At 42.4% G+C, this 23,114-nt stretch overlaps 1 protein-coding gene across 2 annotated transcripts in view; it reads left to right on the top strand.

The window, feature by feature from the left end:
* Positions 1-23,114, top strand: part of LOC121920950 (protein bassoon-like) — a 167,193-nt gene that overhangs the window by 64,205 nt on the left and 79,874 nt on the right. For both annotated transcript variants that reach the window (XM_042448292.1, XM_042448291.1), the window contains exon 3: positions 10,783-11,625. In XM_042448292.1, the coding sequence (XP_042304226.1) occupies positions 10,783-11,625 (843 nt within the window). The remainder of the gene's footprint in view (positions 1-10,782; positions 11,626-23,114) is intronic.

Genomic DNA, 23,114 nt, shown 5'->3' with positions numbered 1-23,114 from the left:
TGGAGGTAGAGAGGAACTGCTGGACCTCTTACCCTTTCCCTCCACCACTCCCTTCTCCCTCTGTGTCTTGTCTTTTTAGATTGTAAGCCCGAGGGTAGGGAATCGTCTAACTAAATGATTGTATGTACAGCGCTATGTAAATTTACAGCGCTTCATAAATAAAGGTTAATAATAATAATAATAATAATAATAATAGCCCTTCCTGAAGATTTCATGTATTGAGTCTGCAACGGTATGTTGAACATGGATTCTGCTTTGAATCACAATCTTTCCATGTTTTCTTCATTTAAGAGCAGGACTGAAGTCTCCAAGCCAGATCAGTGTCCTGTCTTTCTGCTGACTCTTCCTTCCAAATGCTTACCTATGGGACACTTGTAGCTGCAGTTGTTTACACATCAGGCTCTTTTATACTAATTGAAATGGACTGAGCTAAGACTTCTAAAAGCCTTCTAATTAGCAAGTGTGTTGGGTCTCACACTTTTTATTTTGAAACAACTAATTTCATTTTATGTTTTGAATGCCTTATGATTCTGAATTCCTGAATATGAATTTGTTTTCTTTAAAACTGCTTTGGTGTGTGCCAAGGACCATTTTATTGTATTCTGTGCTACTACTAGCTAGATGTTTTGGCTTTTGGAATCTCTAGCAGTGGTCATCAGAAACTACTGCCAGCTTTTATTATCTTTTGCATTTATTCAATGATCTACCTAGGAGTGCATGGTTTAGGGGATAAATAAATTCCCCTTATTATCCCTGTGGTCTCCACAGACAGATCCTGGGGAAATGCAGTGTTGCACAAACAAATCCTTGGATATTGGACAGATTGGTTCAACTGGCCTTTCTAGTCCTCAAGATTTATATTGGGCTGCCCAGTGAGTAAGTAAATAACAAAAAGAGTATTTGGGCAGATTTCAACCATATATAATTCAGCTACATCTGAACAGGTTTATGTTGTTAGCAGCAGGCTTTTTCTGTACTCTATCTGAAATTCAGTTTAAGAGTTACAAGGAAAGGCTGAATTTGTATGCAGTCTATACAGATACAGCTCTTCCTTGATCTTTGTGTTTCAATGCTTTATACAAAGTCCCTTTATACAAAATGGAGTTTTAACAGAACACATAAGGGAAAATCTGCCTTTTAAAATTGAAACAAAATAACATAGGATCTGAATCTATTCTACTGAATGTTTCTCAAATTAATTGTTTTGAGTAATAATAATAATAAAGAGAAATTTTGTTTAAAAGCTGGCCTATTGCTGGATATTTCTTGTTTGTGGTCCTGTACTTATGGCTCCATGATAATCTCTGGCACGGTATATATGGAAATTGGAACTTTATATGGGGAACAAGAATAGGGAAGAAATCAGCTCGAAAAGGGGAGCCTTTGGCTCCAGAAATGTACAGAATGATTTCCTCCAATGAACTGAGGGGGCACTTATGGCCAGTCCCCTGCTCGCTTATCTTTATAGCTGGTATATGAGGTGTTCCTAGAGCAGATCAAGCCTGAAGCCAAGATGATGAAACTGAGGATGCCATACTTTGGTCATATCATGAGAAGGCATGACTTACTAGGAAAGACAATACTGCTAGAAAAGTAGATGGTACTAGCAGGAGAGGAAGACCACACACCAGATGGCTGGACTCAATTAAGGAGGTCACGGACCTGCATCTGTTGGCCCTAAGTAGTGGAAGGAGCCTTGGAGATAGCATATCCATAGGGTTACCATATTCCAGGATCAACTCAAGGGCAGTTCACAACAATGTGAGGTGGGTTAGAATGAGAGAAAGTGACTGCTCAGAGATCATCCATTGAGGATCACGGGCTTGAAATGGTGCTTCATGCTTGTGAAATCTAACACCACTGTTCACATCACTTCCCAGAGCCTGGAAAAGCCCTAAATTGGCTTGGCCAGTAGTTACACTGTAGTTGTAATCCAAAAAATAAGCTTTGCTGACTCTCTAGTAGTACAGATGAAGAACTCTCTTCTTATAAAGGTTCATCAAAAGCTGAGCTTGAGCATTAAAAGAGACTAAAACAAAACAGCCCACCATTAGTGACTTGGATAAAGTGTGAATGTGGTAGGAAAAGGGTTTTACTGTTGTTATTAACTGCCCTCATGTCTGTTACTCAGGTCCGTTTTAATTAGAGTCTAAATACCCTAAAGGCACCAGATCCTAGAATCATTGGTGTGGGACAGACTGTCCAAAAAGGATGGTCTCCCAGTGCCTAGTTTTGTTCCATGGGGAAGCCGCAGCCTCCAGACCACAGGACTTCCCCGCGAGCCAAAAAGAACCCACAAAAAGCGGGTTCTTCTTGCGACACCATTATGTCGCAATGCGCCATCTAAGTACTGTGTGTGAGTAAACACTTAAGATGTCCATGCCACACTCACCAAACAAGATGAATAAATGTGGAACCAGTCTTTCTAAAAATACTTCACCTTTTCCTTATCATTGTTTGATTCTATGTTCCCCAAACCCACAGCACATTTCATTTCAGCTTTCTTGTGGTTTTGCGTGTGTGTGTGTATCAATGTGTGTGTGTGTGTCACCTGTGAAAAGATTTATTTGAAGCATTTTTAAGTCCTCAGTTACATTTTGAATTTTGTTTATGTTTGAAAGTGTCAATTTCAGTAATGTAAATTTTCCTCATCACCCACCCCACATCCCCTTTTTCTGCCTTTCAGTGATGATGGCAATAAAGTATTTCATAGAGAAAGGATCAAGACAGGAATCTTATCATTTTCACGCTTGCAGATTTCCCTGCATGGTCTATGAAATCGACAGTGCTACCTCCTTATATTATCAGTTTCATTGGACAATACAAAGGGGGTTGAACTAGAAGGATAAATATGGTGTTGGAACTATCGTATATACTCATCTATAAATTGTGTAATTTATGCCCAAACATTGATGCCAAAATCCCAGGTTGACTTATTTAATGGTATGGTAATGTGATACAGCTCTTTCAGATTTCCCCATGCAGTTGGCATAGGAATTTATTTCTCTCTTGCACCATGCAGAAAGAGTCCTGGGTGACTGATTGCTTTTAAACAAACAGAGGCCCTCTCCCACCCACTGTCTGGGGAGTGAAGGACTAAACAAAAGCTGAAACAATGAAGCAAAAAGCCTCAATTAGAGTCTCTCTTGCCCTATGCACACATACACATACTGAAAGAGCTTCCAAGTTTTACCCTTGACTTATCCACAGGTTATCCATTATGGCAAAATCCATAATATTGGCCCCCAAACCTGCCTTCGACTTATACATGAGTTCGACTTATAGTCGAGTATATACGGTAAATCTCATTGTAGAATGGTATTGGCCAGAATTTGGAGTATATGTCTTATTCCACACTAACTGGAAGAATTGTGGGGTTATTTAAAATAAGAAAAATAACTTGTGAATGATGATGATGATATACATTAAAAGTAAGTGGTGATTTCCTGAGATAAAATTTATTCTAAAATGCATATGTAATGGTGTACTAGTAACAAGACTTGGTTAGCCTGAGCTCTTGTTATCATGATGTTAGTTGTGAATATATACATGGAACTGTGTAGTATGGAGAAAAAATAGTGCATTGATTAGGACCACATGTCCAAATTCTTAGATAAGTTTATTTCCAGTTAAGCTGCAAAACTGTTCTCAGTTATATTTTTCATTGCAGGAGCCTGGAAGGCTTTTGCCTGCATGCTTGGAAGTACTGTTTGTGAAAGGATGCCCTAAAGAGACTTATACAGTGGTACCTCGGGTTACGAAATTAATTCGTTCCGCGGCTAATTTCGTAACCCGAAAAACCTTCGTAACCTGAATTGCCATAGGCGCTAATGGAAAAAATAGCTCTCTGCTGCCCTCCGGTGGCGGAAAATAGCGCCGAGGTTTTTTCGTAACCCGAAAAAACCTTCGTAAGCCGAAACAATAAATCCCTATGGGATTTTTTCGTATCCCGAAAAATTCGTAAGCTGGGTAATTCGTATCCCGGGGTACCACTGTACTGGGGGTCCCAAAGATAGTGAGATCTGCAGATACATAGATCTGCATTGTTTTGTATGAGTGTCTTTAGAATGATATGCTCTTAAGTTATCATGTAAGGGTGTTTACAAAGAGAGCTTGGTTCTTTCTAGTATAATATCTACTGTGAATGACATCTGTACTTTACCCTCCAGCTAAACACGCCCATTTACTATATTAAAATCCAGTGTTTTTCTGTGTTTTTCATGCTTTAAGCTTTGAGTACCAGTAAATGAAAACAATTTTGAGCACCAGTGATTCTTGTTGCCCTCAAGCCACCCTCCTTCTCTCTGACGTTGCTATTTTAATTCTGAGGAAGACAAAGGAGGACTTCTCAGGGCCTTGAATTCTATTGTTTATTCACATGCTTATCCCTTGGCTCATTCTACAGAGCCTTGAAAAACTTCCTAAATGCTGTTATCCTGGCTGAGAAGGCTGATATCAAAGGTGTTTTGTTTTGCTGTTTAAAAGTAGAAAGAGAAAAGAGATCTGGACCTATAGATAACGCATTGTTCAGGTTTCAAATGAGGAAAAATTTTCTTGCATTTCTTGCTTGTAAAGTGGAACAGTATTACCCAAAAGCGTAGGGTCCTCAGAGGGCACCTGCAAATTACATTCAATGGGGAAATTAATTTATCTTAATAATTTAGTAGCAAGAGGGCCAGGGTAACTCTAACCAGGCCACAAGGCTATGTTAATCAGTTCTGGAAAAACTCCAGAGTGCTAAGTACAACTTAGTTTTATTATTTAAACAAGAGACCAGGGTTCAAATCCCCATGCAACCATGGAAACACAACTGAGGCCCTAAACAGACCTGTGATAAACACGAGCATTGGGGGAGAGTGTGGACGTGGCAACTGCATGCTGCACACCCTGACTCCGCCCCATGCTGGTGTGACACTGTGTGCCCTGCCACACGGGGGGGGGGGCATCATGGTGCTCCTTTGGCACAGCGTGTACATGCACTGCGCCAAAAGAGTGCCAAAAAGCCATGGCATCGGTGACTATGGAACCCTTTCCACAGCACAAAAAGAAGCCGCTTTTTTGTAGCTTCTTTTTGCACCATGGATCTGCTGGGTTGGGGGTGCAGTGTGCGGTTGCCACATCCCTGATTCAGCAAGGAAAGACCATCCCTTGTCTGTAAAGCCCCTGAGTGACCTTTGGCAAGTCATACTCTCTCACACCCAGAGGAAGGCAGGGGCAAACCCCTCTTAATATATTCAGCCACAAAACCCCCTTACGGTTGCCATAAGTCAGAAATGACATGAAGGCAAGCAACAACAAAACAATGCTGGATTTAATTTTGTTTTTAGTGAAGGGAATTATAAATCAAGTTTAATATATGGGTAGATTTCGTAATAGTTTAATTTGTAGGGCAATCTCTGGAAAGCTTATAAGGAGTACGAAGAGCTAGATACTTGTGGGTTGTTTTGAAATCCATAGCTATGGATGTGTTGTAAACCATTAGCAGAGAAATTCTGGACCTCTAGATGTTTTGGCTTACATCTTCCAGCCTAGCCTAGCCCAGCCAATGATATGGGACTGTTATAATCCCAAACATCCAAAGGAACAAAACTAGTTTAAATTGTTCTCATTTTATACAAAATAAACACTGCTGAATTCAGTGACACATGCAAATAAAAATTCATAGAAGTGGACTCTTAGAGTCATGAAAATGAGATCTGTATTAACTAAACTGCAGCTACACCATTGCAAAAATAGTAAAATTGTTAATAAATATAATGATCTCAGGGAAAACTGAATTTTATCCCATATTGCCTGTAATACCCCCCTCCCATTTTTTTTCTTACAAAACCCAACTTTGAGAGGAGCCATTTTTGAGCAGAGAACAAGCAAGCAGGAAGAGGATGCTTATCCTTTACCCATAAGTTTTTATAAGCCAAATTCTCTTCCTCTAGTTGCTTTTGCAGATGAAGGGAAACAACACAGTTGTCAGGTAGAGGTGAGTGTAGGTGTTGTTTGCACAGATGGAGAACAGACTACATTCTTGACAGCACTTTGAGCTGGAACATCTAGTTCAGTCTCCCCTGGTGGGTTGCTGTCTCCGTACTGCTTTTGCAGCTCTCCTGCTAAGTAAAGCAATTACTAACTGCTGTGTCAGAGTGATTGGAAGCATCTCTGATAAGTGCACTGTTTCCAAGATTGGTATACACTGGGGCCACCAATTGCACAGCAGATGCCTATGACACATAGATGTGGCTATGTATTGTAAATCTCAGGGAATTTTTGTTTTTGCATATATCAAAGCAGAGATTATCTTTACAGGAGAGAAATAATGAAGCTTTCCCTACCTGCCTTTTCTTTTCTCTCCCCACCCTTTCTGAAGTAGCATACCTGTTTCATTGTGCTTTGTGGCAGTGTAAAAAGAGCTAGACGGGCAACTAGATAGCCTAAAAATTAGGGGAAATTAACACAGAGATGTCATATTGTTCATTCACATTATGATTTTCTTGAACACATGAAGCAGTTTTATCCTATATTAAGAAGTTTGGTCTATAGCATTGGCAGCAGTTTTTCAAATTGTGAGGAAGTACCTGTAGTCTTATTGAGATTATTTATAGAATAATAGAATTATAGAGTTGGGCCATCTAGTCCAACCCCCTGCCATACAGGAAATCGCAATCAAAGCACCCCTGACAAATTGCCATCCAGCCTCTGTTTAAAAACCTCCAAAGGAGGAGATTCCACCACACTCTGTCAAGAACTTCTTCCTAATGTATTGTTACCTGATATCTTTAGTTGGAAAATATACAGTTAAGGGAAATAAATGTAAAAAATAAAATGGCTCTGCATTTTGTTGTGATTTATATGTGATCAGGTCTATATGCTAAAGAATTGTGCTAAAGAAATTAGGAAATTATCAGTTACAAGCACCCCTTGACTTTCTGCCAGCAATAATCTTAGCTGACAATCATAACCAACCATGAGTCTAGAACTATATGACTCAGTACTTTGACCTCTGATGATGAATTGGTACTTAACATTGTGGTGAGCAAACTGGCAACTGACAAGATAAGGGGGAAGAGTTTTGAAGAAATTGGGAGAAAAGGGAAGGGTTTGATATATACTTTCTATTTGTTGGATCTAGACGCATTGCAGGTGCCACTAGTTGTCTCAGTAACAGCTCTTATTTTGCTCTTTTGCAGACCTTACTTGACTTTTTAGCATTGCAATTGCTTGCCTCAGGGGAAAAAAAATGGAAGAGTTGTGATTGTTCAGCAGTATGTTATATATTTCTGTTATATATTAATATTTATACAGTCATGTGGCATCACAGGGATTCCAAGAATCAAAAGACTTATAGCTCCCATAATGTTGTGCTTTACATGTGATCAGGTCCATGTGCTAAAGAATTGTGCTAAAGAAATTAGGAAATTATCAGTTACAAGCATAGTCTTTCTTACACCCCTTGACATACACCCCTTTACTAGAGAGGTTAAGAACAACAAAAAGGGCTTTTGGGGGTATGTCCGCAGCAAAAGGAAAAAGAAGGAAATGGTAGGGACACTATGTGGAGAAGATGCAGAACTAACAGGGGACAGAAAAAAGGCAGAATTTCTCAACACCTTCTTTGCCTCAGTCTTCTCAGAAAAGGCAAAGGGTGCCCAACTTCAGGAAAATGGAACAGAGGAACAGATAAGTGAAGAGATAGTACAGGAATACCAGGACCAGATGAACTACACCCAAGGGTATTAAAAGAACTGGCAAATGTAATATCGGAGCCATTGGCAATAATCTTTGAGAAGTCCTGGAGAACAGGAGAAGTCCCAGCAGACTGGAGGAGGGCAAACATTGTCCCCATCTTCAAAAAAGGGGGGAAAGAGGATCCCAACAATTATCATCCAGTTAGTCTGACATCAATACCAGGAAAGATTCTGGAGCAGATCATTAAACAGAGAGTCTGTGAACATACAAAAAGCAATGCCATAATCACAAAAAAGTCAACACAGGTTTCAGAGAAACAAGTCATGCCAGACAAATCTGATATCTTTCTTTGATAAAGTTACCAGCTTAGTAGATGAAGGGAATGCTGTGGATACAGTATATCTTGATTTCAGTAAGGCCTTTGACAAGGTTTCCCATGACATTCTTGCAAACAAGCTAGTGAAATGTGGGCTAGACAACGTAACTGTTACATGGATTTGTAATTGGTTGACCAGTCGAACCCAATGGGTGCTCAACAACGGCTCCTTTTCATCCTGGAGAGGTGACCAGTGAGGTCCCCCAGGGTTCTGTGGATGATAGAATTGGGGGTATACTTATCAAATTTGCAGATGACACCAAACTATGAGGAGTAGCTAATACTCCTGAGGACAGGAGCAAAATTCAAAATGACCTGAACACACTAGAAAGCTGGGCCAAAGCTAACAAAATGAATTTCAACATGGAGAAATGTAAGGTACTACACTTAGGGTGGAAAAATGAAATGCACAGATATAGGATGGGTGACACCTGGCTGAATGAAAATACGTATGAAAGGGATCTGGGAGTCCAAGTAGGCCACAAATTGAACATGAGTCAACAGTGTGATGCGGCAGCTAAAAAGGCCAATGTGATTTTAGGCTGCATCAATAGAAGTATAGTGTCTAGATCAAGGGAAGTAATAGTGCCACTCTATTCTGTTCTGGTCAGGCCCCACATGGAATACTATCCAGTTCTGGGCACCACAATTCAAAAAGGACATTGAGAAACTGGAGCGTATCCAAAGGAGGGTGACTAAAATGGTGAAGGGTCTGGAAACCATGTCGTATGAGATACGACTATGAGGAACGACTTAGGGAGCTGGGGATGTTTAGCCTGGAGAAAAGAAGGTTAAGAGGTGATATGATAGCCCTGTTTAAATATTTGAAGGGATGTCATGTTGAGGAGGGAGCGGGCTTGTTTTCTGCTGCTCCAGAGAACAGGACCCGGAACAATGGATGCAAGCTACAGGAAAAGAGATTCCACCTGAACATTAGGAGGAACTTCCTGACAGTAAGGGCTGTTCGACAGTGGAATGCACTCCCTCGGAGGGTGATAGAGTCTCCTTCCTTGGAGGTCTTTAAACAGAGGCTGGATGGCCATCTGTCAGGGATGCTTTGATTTGGATTTCCTGCATGGCAGGGGGTTGGACTGGATGGCCCTAGTGGTCTCTTCCAACTCTACGATTCTATGATTCTGTGATTCTATGACTTAGGGAGCTGGCGATGTTTAGCCTGGAGAAGAGAAGGTTAAGAGGTGATATGATAGCCCTGTTCAAATACTTGAAGGGATGTCATATTGAGGAGCGAGCAAGCTTTATTTTCTGCTTCTCCAGAGACTAGGACCCGGAGCAATGGATGTAAGCTACAGGAAAAGGGATTCCACCTCAACATTAGGAGGAACTTCCTGACAGTAAGGGCTGTTCAACAGTGGACAGAGTCCCTTGGAGTGTTGTGGAGTCTCCTTCCTTAGAGGTCTTTAAACAGAGGCTGGATGCCCATCTGTCAGGGATGCTTTGATTTAGATCTCCTGCATGGCAAGGGGGGTTGGACTGGAATGGCCCTTGTGGTCTCTTCCAACTCTATGATTCTGCTAACAATAATCTTAGCTGACAAACATAACCAACATGGGTCTAGAACAGGTATGGGTCTAGAACAGGCCTCTTTAATGAACTTGATTCAGATATTATTTTGGATGTGGGTATTTCTCTTATGGGGAAGATGTTTCATTTGTTAGTGCTTAGCCAAGGCATGCCACAATTTTCATTTCATATTTAGCGGGTTTCACATTTTTAATTGAATGACCGAGTTTTTTGTTCTTAGTCAAATGTAATGAGAAATGCTACACTCTTCCTTGCCTTGGACAGGCTTCTATCTTTACAGCCTTTCAAACCTCAAAATCCATTTAACAGTAATACTATTCTCAAACAGCATGATTTTATGCTGTGCTACCAGGTTGACCATTTACTGAAGAGGTTTTCCCGGGCAAACTGCCACACTAGAGACTAGCGAGCGAACCATGCACCCTAAATATTCTTATATGCTAGTTGTCTCCTTGGGAATACATGGGAGTGATGTAGATACTTCTGAGCTCCCATTTGGAGTGTGGGATATGTTTAATTTGCTGAAGTGCTATGTGGATCAATCCTTCTGCATGGGTTTTACAAGATATTGCTGGTGAGATTTGCCTGTTCATAGCAACTTTTAGAAGTTCATACAGACAGTACAGATCTTGACATGCTCAGATGGATGGCACCAGCAAATACAGTGCACCCTTCGTATACGTGGGGATCCGTTCTGGACCGCCTCGTGTAAGGAAAAAAAGTGGGATCAAGTCCCATTGCTTTCTATGGTGGCACACTCCCATGTGTGCACCATTAAAAATGTTAGGGTTTGCCATCAGCATGACCTTGAGTTTGCATATGGTGCAGGCATGCTGTACAAACCAATTCATGAAAAGAGACTTGTGCTCAGTAAGTTCAATAAATGGAGAATTCACTAAAAGCTTCAAAACTGCTACTTTTGTTATCAGATGGACTACTTATGCTTTTTGAGCAATGAAGTACTTCTGTGGAAAAGGAGGTTTGTTAGCATGCCTTAATTCTGTCTATATGAAGAGTTTTACTGTTTGAGTAGAAAGCTGAAATTAAATACTTGTATGCTTTTGGTACCAACTAATTGCCAGTTAAAATCTGTTATTTAGTGAATGAGTTATGGATTTGTCCTTATTGGATTATCTTTCTTTATTTTGTTGATTTATTTTTATGTTTTATTTTTTGTCTTTTAGGTGCAAGAATGGTTATGTTTAAACTGCCAGATGCAGAGAGCTTTGGGGATGGACATGACCACTGCACCCCGCTCCAAAAGCCAGCAGCAGCTTCACTCCCCTTCCCTTTCGCCATCTCATTCCCCAGCCAAACAGCCACCAACACAGCCCCAAGTAGCCCCAGGACTGGAGAAACAACCAGGAGCTATGCAGCTGGGCCCCAGGCCAGGTGCTGGTGTCATGCAGCCGGAGACCCCCAAACCATCCCCAGCTTCAGCACAGAGGGAACAACACAGCCAAGTCCAGCCAAAACCTGCTGCTCCTCAGGAAGCGGTGAGGTCTTCCCCGCAGCATCAGCAAGCAAAGCCTTCATCCACTGATCAGAGAAAGACTGTGGGAGACTCCCCAGCTAAGACTCCAGCTCCAGCCCCTGGCACGGGGGTACAAGAGCAACCCCAAGAGGGCCTCACTGGGAAACTCTTTGGATTTGGGGCTTCTCTCTTGACTCAAGCAAGCACACTTATGTCTGTTCAGCCAGAGGCCACCCCACCGAGTCAACAATCCCCTGGCAAAGTGCCTCCAAAAATTGTCTTCAGTGATGCCAGCAAAGAAGCTGGCCCAAAAGCCCCAGGCGCTGCACCTGGAATGCAGGGTAAGGCTGGAACTGTCCCAGCTGCAAAGCAAGTGAAAGCAGAACAAGTAACCAAGCCAAAGGAAGTGCCGAAAGAAAGGGTCTTGTGCCCCCTCTGCAAAGCGCAGCTCAATGTGGGCTCTGGGGAACCCTCCAACTATAATACTTGTACATCCTGTAAGCAGCAGGTCTGCAACATGTGTGGATTCAACCCAACACCTCATCTGGTGGAGGTAAGGGGAAGCCTCAGGAGGCAAGGCAACTTTCCATTCACTGCAGCTACTTGTCTCTTGTTTTGTATATTTAACTCTGTGTTGAAAACTAATATGTTTCCTGTGGTGGGTTTGGCTACAGATGAGGATACCTTCAGTGGTGTGTGTTTTGTTTGATTTTATGGGACAAATTAGTAGCAGCACTACTAATGAGCACATAATGAGCACATAAAAACAAGTGATTTGTCCAGTTTCCACTTTTTGTTGGAATAGTGTTTGCTGAGAATGAAGTGATATTGTTTTCTTGTGGTATGAAAGACTTCAAGTCCTGCATCTTTGGGACAGCATCATGACACGAGCAGTTTCCAAGAGAGGTAGCCACATTATTTGTTTGTAGCAGAAATAGGAAAGAGTTTTGTGGCATCTTAAAGATCAACATGTTTTATTATTCATAAGGTTTCACAGACTGCAGCCCATTTCTTCAGCTGAACCTGAAAAAGTGAGATGCGATCCACAAAAGCTTTGTTGTTGTAGTAGTTGTTGTGTGCCTTCAAGTTGTTTCTGACTTATGACAACCCTGTCATGGGGTAGTTCTGGAGCTGAGAGTGTGTGACTCGTCAAAGGTCACCCTATGTGTTTCCATGGCCAAGTGGGGATCAAACTCTGGTTTTCAGAGTCGTAGTCTAATACTGAAACAACTACACCACACTGGCTCTCATGCCCCATAATGCCCCTATTAATTTTTAAGGAGCAACAAGAATCTTAGTTGTTTTAGAAGCTGGCAAGTTAAAAAAAAAAAAAGAACACCAGGAAGATGCAGATGGGAGGAAGGAGCTATTTTGGATTTGATTGCAGTTTTGCTGTACTTGGTTGAGATAGCAAAATGAAAGGGCGGTTTATAATAATTAAAAAGACAATGAATAACGACTGGACTGTTAAATATATGGAGGTTGGAATTGGTTCTGTGGGTCTTTGTTCCTGTAAATAAGGACAGAAAAACAGCAAGTAGTGAATACCTTTAAGCTACTGGTAGTGTTATAATATCACATTGACATCTCTTTCATTTTCAGGGGAAAATAGTGTGTAATGGACATTCTGGACTTGTCCTTTTAGTGTTTAAAAGAAATATAATAATAAATGAGTCAGTCACCGTTTGTCCCAGCTTTAAATATGGAGATGATTTTTACCTGAATGATCTCTGTAGGGAGTTCAGTACAGTATAAAATGTAACAGGTAAATTTGCTAGGAAAATTGTATTGCCATATTCTTTACATCTGTTTGAAAGATGAATATACAGTATCTCTGCAGTGCTAAAATGAGACAGAGCTAGTGATGGAGAGATGTCTATGTTAAACTGCTAGCTCTTTATGAATATTACTAGGATGGGCAGAAAAATCAGAATACTCTTTCATCCTCTTTGTAAACATCAGATAGCCAAATCATTATTAAAGAGCTTATAGCTACAGGTTATAACTTCCAGCAACATACCAGGAACATATATTAGGAGCACGTGGCTTAAATCCATCACCGTGGCTGCTGCCACACTGCAGATTTAATGCAGTTAGACACTGTTTTAACTGTCATGGCTTCATTCTATGGAATCCTGGGATTTTCAGTTTGCTGTGGCACCAGAGTTCTCTGACAGAGAAGGCTAAATATTTCACAAAATTACAAATTTCATAATTTCTGACTTATGGCAACCCATGTTCCTTAAATTGGTGTTAAACTACACAAACTTTTGCCATTGGTTTGGAGCAGTACATGTGCAGTAAACAGTGCAATAAACAAAACATGAGTTGGGAAAGAGAGAGATCCTACTCTAGCCAATTCTACTTTTCCCATGTGTGCCTGTTTTAAACAGCCAAGGTAAAAGAGCAAGTGCATCCAGAATCCTTTACTGAATGTGCATGAGCAGTAAAAGGGAGAAAAGGAGAGAGTAGATAAGCCTGCCTCATAAATGCCCTTCGACATGTTAAAAGAAGCATAGGTATATAATTTTTGTGGGTTTTTTGGTCTTTGTGGCTATGTTCTAGAAGAGCCACATAGCCAAAAAAAAACCCACAAAAAACTATGGATGCTGGCCATGAAAACCTTCGACTTCACATAGATCTATAAGTTTGGACAGCAGCATAAAAATCATAAGAAAAATGGAGAGAGGTGAAAGAAAAAGTCATCCATAGATTCATTTTGGAAGAACCCTTCAAGTGGTCTCTACAAGATTCCCCCCCCCTTTTGTTTTTGTTTTGTTTTTGCTTACTTATGCAAGGCTTACCTGATATGGTTGTTTAACATGTCAGTATGTTAGTTTTGGATAAAAAGTTTTCTGAAACATGTTGAACTGCTCTTTTTGTGTGTACGTATGTGTAATAGGGACCAATCTGTATTCTTCCCTGCATTATTTCTTTTTCTGGTGCAATCTTTTCTGTGAAAGAATTAATACCCAAGAACCCATCTACTTTATTAACCAAGGTATACCTGTACTGAGTATATTTTCCTGTAGGAGCATAAAGTTATAGATTATACCTTTTGTTTTTCAAAGCATTATTTTTCCTTATGTCAGGAGATCATCTTAAAAGTTCATCTTACAAGTATGGCTCCTTCTTTGCAATTTATCTGCACTGCAAAATAATGTTAGGGGTTAGTCCTAGTTCTTGATATTCTGGGATTTGATATAGATGACTGGGCGGCTGATAGTCTCTAAATTACCACTGAAGCTGCATGAAGACAGTGCTGTGAGGTGCCGCACTGCTGGTGGTGCATCTGTTACTTGAATGAGACATAAAATCCAATCTTGGATTACTTGGGCCAGCTCCAAGTTGCGTAATTTTGTTTAGCATCCTCCTGCCCACCCACCCCATTCTTCATTATCCAAAAACAGAGAACAATGTTGTGATAGTTCAGGTATACATGGGAGTTGCTCACATGTCTTTAAACTGCTTCTGGTTTACTTTAACTGCCGTTAACTTTTCTGATGTTTAACAGCTGTCACATTCCATACTGTGCTGCATTTCACTAGCAGAACAGAAGTGTCTTGTGTTATTATTGAAGATGCAAGATCACTAGTTCCAATACTTTGTATAAGTTTGTCCATAGAAATCCAAGAGGCTCCTTATTACTCATTGATCAAACTCTGTCCCTGCAATAATCACTGGTAGCAAGACTGGATATACTGCTTACCTGCAGAGAATAGCATTTAAGTGTATCTGTAGTTCTTTTAGCTTCACAAAACCTTTCCTGTTAATCTTTCCTTCCTCTCTTCTTTTCTCAAAAAATGGTTGGATACGATACAAAATGTTTGGGTATGTAGATGAAAGGTAGCTGGCCTGTTGGAAGATAGGGACAGAATTCAAAGGGACCTTGATAAACTAGAAAATTAAACAGACAAATGTAAAATTCTACATTTAAGCAACAAAAACTAAATGCAAAGGTATAGGATGGGGGGGGGGGTATTTGACTTGCCAGTAGTACATGTGAAAAATCCTTTGGGATTATTGTTGATCATAGACTGAACATGACCTAAAATGGGTCTTTGGGAGATATTTTCAAAGCAGCATGCTTGTAGTTAAGGGCAGTTTGGCATGCATTATAGCTTAAAGAATCAAGAAAGATACAGTGCATCCACAAACACTGAAAGCTGAGCCAGAAGAAGGCTCGGCACACCCTGGAATGGGGCTCAAGCATATGCGAACTTCCCCTGATGTGTAGGGTTGCCATAATTCTCTACCACAAACTGGGACAAAATGTAGGACAAAATTTAGACCAAAATGCAGGACAATTGTAGGATAAAATTTAGCCCAAAATATAGGACATTTAAGGTTTTCTTAAATGTCCTACATTTTGGGCTACATTTTATCCTACAATTGTCCTGCATTTTGGTCTAAATTTTGTCCTACATTTTGTCCCAGTTTGTGATAGAGAATTATGGCAACCCTACTTATGTGGGGGGATCTGGAACGGATCCCCTGCGTAAGGGAAGGGCCCACTGTACCTTTTTAAACTTATGACAAATCCCTCATCAGTTTGTATGTTGTTGTGTGCCTTCAGGTTGTTCCTGACTTAGGATGGCCCTAAGGTGAACCTACCATAGGGTTTTTTTCTGGAAATATTTATGCAGAGGGGGTTTGCCTTTGCCTTCCTTTGAGGCTGAGAGTGTGAGTTTCCATGGCTGAGCAGAGATTCAAACCCTGGTCTTCCAGTGTCCTGTTCCAACACTCAAACCTCTACACAAGCTGACTCCCACCCCTTTGTTACCTTTGTCTACAAAAGGGCTTTTATTGAAGGTTTTGGCCCCCACTTTTCACCTTTGGCCAAAATCTTCATTAAAGGGCCTTTCATATTATATATTTACAGAGATATAATTCTATTGTAACTGCCATGGTTCCATCCGATTTACAATTTAGCAAAGGGCTTTTAAAATTCTTAAGCAGAAAGCTCCTCCAGTGCCTTTGAGCAAACTACAAATCCCAGGATTTCTTAGGATGCAGCCATAGCAGTTAAAAGCTAATTGTAATGTTACAGTAGTGTTGTGTGAAAAGGCTCCAATATTCAGATCTTCAGCAGAACAGGATATTATTATTATTATTATATCCCGCCTTCCGCCTGGTACAGGGACTCAAGGCGGCTAAACAAGTACAGAGACCCTTGTTATACGCTGGGGTTTGGTTCCAAGATCCCCCGCAGAATCAAAATCCATGGATGCTCAAGTCTCATTAAATATAACGACATAGCAAAATGGTGTCCCTTTAAAAAAAAAAAAAAAGGAAAATTGAGGTTTGATATTTGAAATGTATACTTTTTTTTGAACATTTTCAAACCGTGGATGCTTGAATCTGTGTATAAAAAAATCCGTCTATAATAAGGGCCGACTGTACATCAACAAGGAGTAGCAAAATTGTGATCAAGGAGGAATCGTGTATGTGTGCATGTGCCTTCAGTTCTCCTGTCTACTACTGGTGAATCCATGGATTTCTTAGGCATCTGATAGTCACATATTGTTTTGACAATTCCTTTGAATTCTGAAATATAGCCTACAGCAGGTAGTATTTGTTGACACTGTCCCTTTCAAGAACTAAACACAGGTGATCTGCTTAGCTTCCAAGAACAGATGGGATCTGGTACCTTTAGAATATTTAGGCCCAAGTAAGAATTAACGTTGATTAAAATATAGCAAAAGATGGCAAGAGGGAAGGAGGAAGAATACAAAAATTTCTAATACTGTACAACATATGCATACCTGTTTATAAGATAGACCCCCCCACACATAGGGATGCCATATCCCAGCAGCCCCCGGGACAATTCCGCTTTTGGGGCCCCCCTGCCTGCCCTGGTCCGGTTCCCCCCAACCCCGGCCTTTGTCCCGCCTCCGGGCCGGCCCCTCTCATGCAGCCATTGCCGCGGCCGCTAATGCGGCTGGCCGCCAACCCACCACCTCCTCCCTCATGGGCAAGCGCCGCCCCCCCTGCTCCTGGGCAGCACTGCTTCCTCCTCCGCCCAGCACTGCCACCGCCGCACCACCCACAGCGGGGCTTTCCCACCCGCGCACGGGGCTATGACAGAGGAGCTCGTCCCCTTGGGCCAGCCGGCCATTGGCCAGCTGGCCAAAGGGATGGGCTCCTCTCATTTGCGCGCGCCGCCCGGCCACAGCATGGGCCAGCGGCAGTGCGTGCGCATCCTCCACAGCGCGCCCTCGGGGGGCTTCCCAAGGAGCCCTGCGCCAAGGAGGAGGGGAGGGAGGAGGAGGAGGAGGAGGATGAAGAGGAGGAGAAGGTGTAAAGGTGAGTCAGTGGCCATTTCAGGTCTGTCTTGGGGTTTTTTAATTAATTTTTAAAATATAAAATACTATTTTTTGTTTTTATTTCATTAATTTTTATTGCTTGTTTTTTATTTTATTACATTAATTTTTATTATTAAATATATACACCCCTGCCTTTTGTTTTTATTTTTCCCCATTATTTTTTATTATTAAATATATGCAAGAGCATTTTCTGTGTTTTTATGGTGCTTTGAATGCTAACAAGTCTGCCTTTCTTGGACAATTATAGTGATGATGTGATGATGATGAGTGGTGGTGATATTGATATCAACAAGCCTCTGAGGCATGGCCAATGTAACTGCTGTGATTTTTACAAACTCATGCGCAGTGAAGAAAAACCACAGTCCCTTGACCAAGTCACACTTCTGAGAAGTACAGTTGAACCCGAAGGCAAGTACATTTTCTCCATCTTTCTAGGAATAATGCCAAAATGTCCTCCATTTTGATCATGCCTAAAAAACATGCATTTATATTAACATTTTTTTAAAAAACTCTCAATTTTTGTGTGTCCTCCATTTTAAAAAATGTGTCTACATTTGAAAATGTTGCCCTACATATGTCCTTCATTTGTCCCGGTTTGGAGGTCCTGATTTATGGCAACCCTACCCCCCCCCCACACACCACAACATATCCCACCTCAGGTTAAGAATTGTATTCCGTAGAGGCATTCCCGGGAGGGGAAATATGGCTATCACCTCTGAAAATCCTCAGCCAACCCAGAATCCCTTGGTAAACAGGCACAGTGGAGATGAAGTATTAGCACTTCCTGACCTTGAAACTAAACACTGTAATAGTCCTGGCAATAAACAAATCAGTAAGCCTCTTGACACTACAAAGAATGGCATTTCCCCTTTGCCTTGTATCCATAGAAATTTGAAACTGCAGAAACAGTGACTACTGCCAAATTCTAAAAAGCAATCTGCAATGGCATAAATTTGCATTTACACACAGGATTTTTCCCAAAATGCAAATCATGTTAGCTGTGTGGAGAGAGAGTAACAATAAAGAATCAGAACTTGCATAGAATGGGGAATAACAAAACAAAACGCCTCTTAACCTACCTCTACCATTTCACAGATGAAAATTGGGACATTGTGACCAAGCAACATCAGAATGTTGTCAAGATAGCAAAAGTTCTTAATGAGGAAGAGCACACAAGCTAGTGGGGGTAGCAGCAGTTTACTTTTGCCTGCGCCTCCTGGGAAGAGCAAGATTCTGCTGCTTCCTCTCACCCTTGCTGGATTACTTGAATGCAAACTACTTTTCAGTTGAAACTACTTGTGCAATTTTGTTCAACTGAATTAGACTGAGGATGAAGGGAGAAAGTGGGATGAGGGAAGAGAAACTAGGAAATTTTTACAGCACCTGAAAATGTAGGGTGACAAAGGATTAGTCAGGACTGCCCCTGCTAAATCAGGACAGTCGCATGATGTGTCTTAAGCTACTGTTGGTATGAGGGAGGGCGAATAGGTCGTACAGTGGTGCTGGGAAGGTAAGAGAAGAACTCTGCATCTCTATACAATGATCTTTGATAATATCCATAGCTTGGATCCATGTGTAATATGTGCAAGTGTGGTTCAGTGTAGATGAGAGATTTAGCCTGCATAATTTTTTTTAAAAATGTTCACACACACACACAGAGTAAAACAGTATATAAAATTACTAGCCTGACACAGCTGCAAGGGAAACAAAGAGAGAGAGAAAGCAACAGTGAAGACTTCAAAACACTTGTTGGTCGTTGTTGTTATAATGCCACTAAAAGCTCTTTGCGATTTCATAATTAATAAGTTAGCAGAATAATAATGCTTAGCACATATTTCTTCACATTTGTATGTTTTCCTTTTTTAAATATAATTGTACTTGTTGGCCTAGATAAGCGTAGTGTTGCATGACTAGAAGGCATAGATTCAGATTTAAATATGAGATTTAAGACTCAGAATTGCAATGCAGGAGCACATTTGATTCCCTTAGGTTGGAGGACAGCATTCCTTTGTGCTGCCCAACTTCAAATGGACAGGAACAAGGATGGTATCAGCCTTCTGTATGGCACCTAAGGATGGTTTGATTAATATGGAGCACAGTCATGAGCACACCACTGTAAAAATCCTACTTTTTACCTAATCTGTTTCTCATTGATACATTCCTTTTCCCAAGAACGCAAGGCTGCATACATGGCGGTTTCTCATTATGCCCTTGTGACAACGATTTGGGAAAGTTAGGAAAATAGGAAAAGCCTTCTACTGAATTACCGATTTTCCGGAGTATAAGATGACTGGAGTATAAGACGACCCCAACTTTCCTGTAAATATATAGAGTTTGGGAATATTCGCCGTATAAGACCGCCTCCTTAAAGCCAAGGAGGGAGAAGGCCGGCGGCCCTCGTGCCAGGCCGCGGCACTCCTCCGGGCTCCGGGGGCCTGGAGGAGGCCAGGCCGCGGCCTCCTTCCCGGGCTCCGCGGGCTGGGAGGAGGGCCAGCCGCGGCGTTCCTTCCCAGGCTCCGCGGGGCTTGGGAATAGGGAAAGGCCAGCGGCCCTCACGCCAGGCGCGCGGGGTTCCTTCCCGGGCTCCATGGGGCCTGGGAGGAGGGAAAGGCTGGCGGCCCTCATGCCAGGCCGCGGCGCTCCTTCCCAGGCTCCGCGGGCCTGGGAGGAGGGCCAGGCTGCGGCGCTCCGTCCGGGCTCCATGGGGCCTGGGAGGAGGCCAGGCCACGGCGCTCCTTCCCGGGCTCCGTGGGGCCTGGGAGAAGGGCAAGGCAGCGGCCCTCGCGCCAGGCCGCAGCGCTCCTTCCCAGGCTCCCTGGGGCCTGGGAGGAGGGCCAGGCCGTGGCGCTCCTTCCCGGGCTCCGTGGGGCCTGGAGGAGGGCCAGGCCGCCGGCGCTCCTTCCCGGGCTCCGCGGGCCTGGGAGGAGGGCCAGGCCGCGGCGTCCTTCCCAGGCTCCGCGGGGCTGGGAAAGGGAAGGCCAGCGGCCCTCCACGCCAGGCCGGCGGGTTCCTTCCCGGGCTCCCGCGGGGCCTGGGAGGAGGGCCAGGCCACGCTCCTCCCGGGCTCCGCAGGGCCTAGAGGAGGGCCAGGCCGTGGCGCTCCTTCCCGGCTCCGCGGGCCTGGGAGGAGGCCAGGCCACGGCGCTCCTTCCCGGGCTCCGCGGGGCCTGGGGAGGAGAAGGCCGGCGGCCCTCGCGTCCAGGCCGCGGCACTCCTTCCTGGGCTCCTCGGGGCCTGGGAGGAGGGCAAGGCCAGTGGCCCTCGCGCCGGCAGCGGAGCCTCCCGGCGTATTAGACGACCCCCCAACTTTGAAAAAGATTTTAGGGGTAAAAGTCGTCTAATATGCCGAGAAAATACGGTTAGATCATTGGTCCTTCAAGTTGATATGGTCAACTGGACAGTCAGGATTTCGGGGTGAGGGCAGGTTTGAAGGCTCTGCTATCACATGTAGTATTCCATCCAAATTAGTAACCAAGCATGGACCTGACGAGATGTGTCGGGGTGGTGTGTTCAAGATGAGAAGTGTGACCAGCCTAGGGTCTCCTAGTGACTTTCATAGCTGTGGTTGTGTAGTAGTTGGATGCATATATAGACTTTTTGGTCTGGGTCCAGCACTCTTAAATAGATTATATTTCCCCATCTTTGGAGTGCTGGGAACATTTTACCAGACAGAGTATCCAATTTTAACTGTGTCAGTGCAAGTATTTGCTTGTCCTGTGCTGGGAATTTAGAAGAATCTGCACAGCAAATTGTATGATTCAGCTTCTGGTAAGCTCTTCTTCTGGACAGTTGATTGCACTCATGGCTGTAAAATAAAACAACTCTGCTCAGGTATAGCAATAGGAACTTGCGTCTTTGTTAAAATTAAAAATTAATGTTCAGCAGACTATTTTCTTTGCCATGTAGCTCTTTCTGTGCTCACAGAAAAACAAAATGTAACTGTACTGCTGGGCATTCTTCTTCTGTTTATACACAGTGTCTGTCCAATAAGCTAATTAATTATAAACTGATAAATAATAAATCAAAGACCCAAAAAGAAGCAAAGACAGTGTAGTTTTCTGCAAAAAAGGGGAAAAAAACGAAAGAAAGGAGACTGCTGATCTTCTGAAGTTCTTTCATTGTTTCATATTTACAGGTAAGTAGACAATTGCATAATATTGCTGCTAATTTTTTTCATTACCATGGAAAATCAATGCAATCAGACCTAATTCTATTTCCATATAAACTCTTTATTTAATTCCAATTGGTTTGTTGCAGCAAAAAACAACAAAGCATCATGGCATTTAAAGGTTAACAGCACAATCCTGGTTGGTGAGGATGGAGCAGACAGGGAGAGGGCAGAGTGGATTTCCTGTCCTTCCTCTTCCTACTGAAATCAACATGGGAAATTGCAATTACACTGCTTCTGGTGGCTGCTTTGTGGATCCAATATGGGAATGTGTGTAGAGAATAAGGAAGCTTGGTATTTAATAAACTTGAAGCCATCCACAATGACTCTGGATGCTTCCCCTGGTAGGAACACTGCCACCCATAGATTTATACTCATAACATTTTTCTGGGAAAACTCAGGTTGTTGTTGCAGATGTACTGTCTTATCAGTTGGAGGAGAACATTGTCCCATCTCTCAACCTTGCTGGACTTCAATGAGGGTTAGGATTCTTCTTCCCCTCACACTGATACCAAGCTTCCTGCCTCCTTGACTCCAATTGAGGGGGATACACTTCAGGTATCAGAGCATGTGAAACAATGGATTATTAGAAAATTTATGCACTGGGCATTAGGAGGTTAGGTTGAATGATGGCTTTTGACCCCCTCCGAAGTCAATTTCTACAATAGTATTGATTGTTTTGATCTCCTTGGAGGTACAGTTGGCCCTTGTTATACACTGATTTTTTATACACGGATCAACGCACGGTTTGAAAATGTTAAAAAAAAGTATAAATTTCAAATATCAAACCTTGATTTTCCATTTTTTATAAGGGACACCATTTTGCTATGTCATTATATTTAATGGGACGAGCATCCACAGATTTTGTTATCCATGGGGGATCTTGGAACCAAACCCCAGTGTATAACAAGGGTCCCACTGTAGTCACACTCTTGTTGAAAGGACTTAAATTGTCCATATTTTGAATATGGTAAGTGAATATTCTTCTTGACCATCTTAGAAAAACCTTGTGCTATAAATAACATTTTACAGAGTGTTTTCAAAGAGAAAGAAAGAGAAATGTTATGGCTTCATGGGCTGGATAGGATCTTTAAGGCCTCAACTCATTTGACAAGAAGCAGAGGCATAGGTTGCAGCTCCCCCCCCCCTTTTGTGGAACTGCTACACTGTGGTTCTTTTCTTCCTTATCTGTTCTGTCTCCACAATCATGGAGGTCAGTAGATGCAGTTCCAGGCACAGCAGAATCCTAAACTGTTGAGGAAGATGAGCCCAGTGGAAACTGTTAATGGATGAAGTAGCCAGCTCTCCCAGTGCAATGTGCGTTTCTGTTCCCTGCAGTACTGTTGTTTGGTTGGTTGAACATGCTGGATACAATATATTTTCAGTAGTTTCCACACACAATCAAAATGGTAAGCCTTGACTGGTGAGAATGACATGCTACTCTGTGAAGCAGAAGATTTTGGGGGAAGCTTTGCCATGTAGCAATCACATTCAGAAACAGCAAAGTAAATCCAAACTGAAATGAAAGGGACTTAGCCTTAGCCTTCA

This window comes from Sceloporus undulatus, chromosome 2, assembly GCF_019175285.1.
Source record: "Sceloporus undulatus isolate JIND9_A2432 ecotype Alabama chromosome 2, SceUnd_v1.1, whole genome shotgun sequence".
NCBI classification, from domain to species: Eukaryota; Metazoa; Chordata; class Lepidosauria; order Squamata; family Phrynosomatidae; genus Sceloporus; species Sceloporus undulatus.
This window is presented reverse-complemented; position numbering and strand designations above follow the sequence as displayed.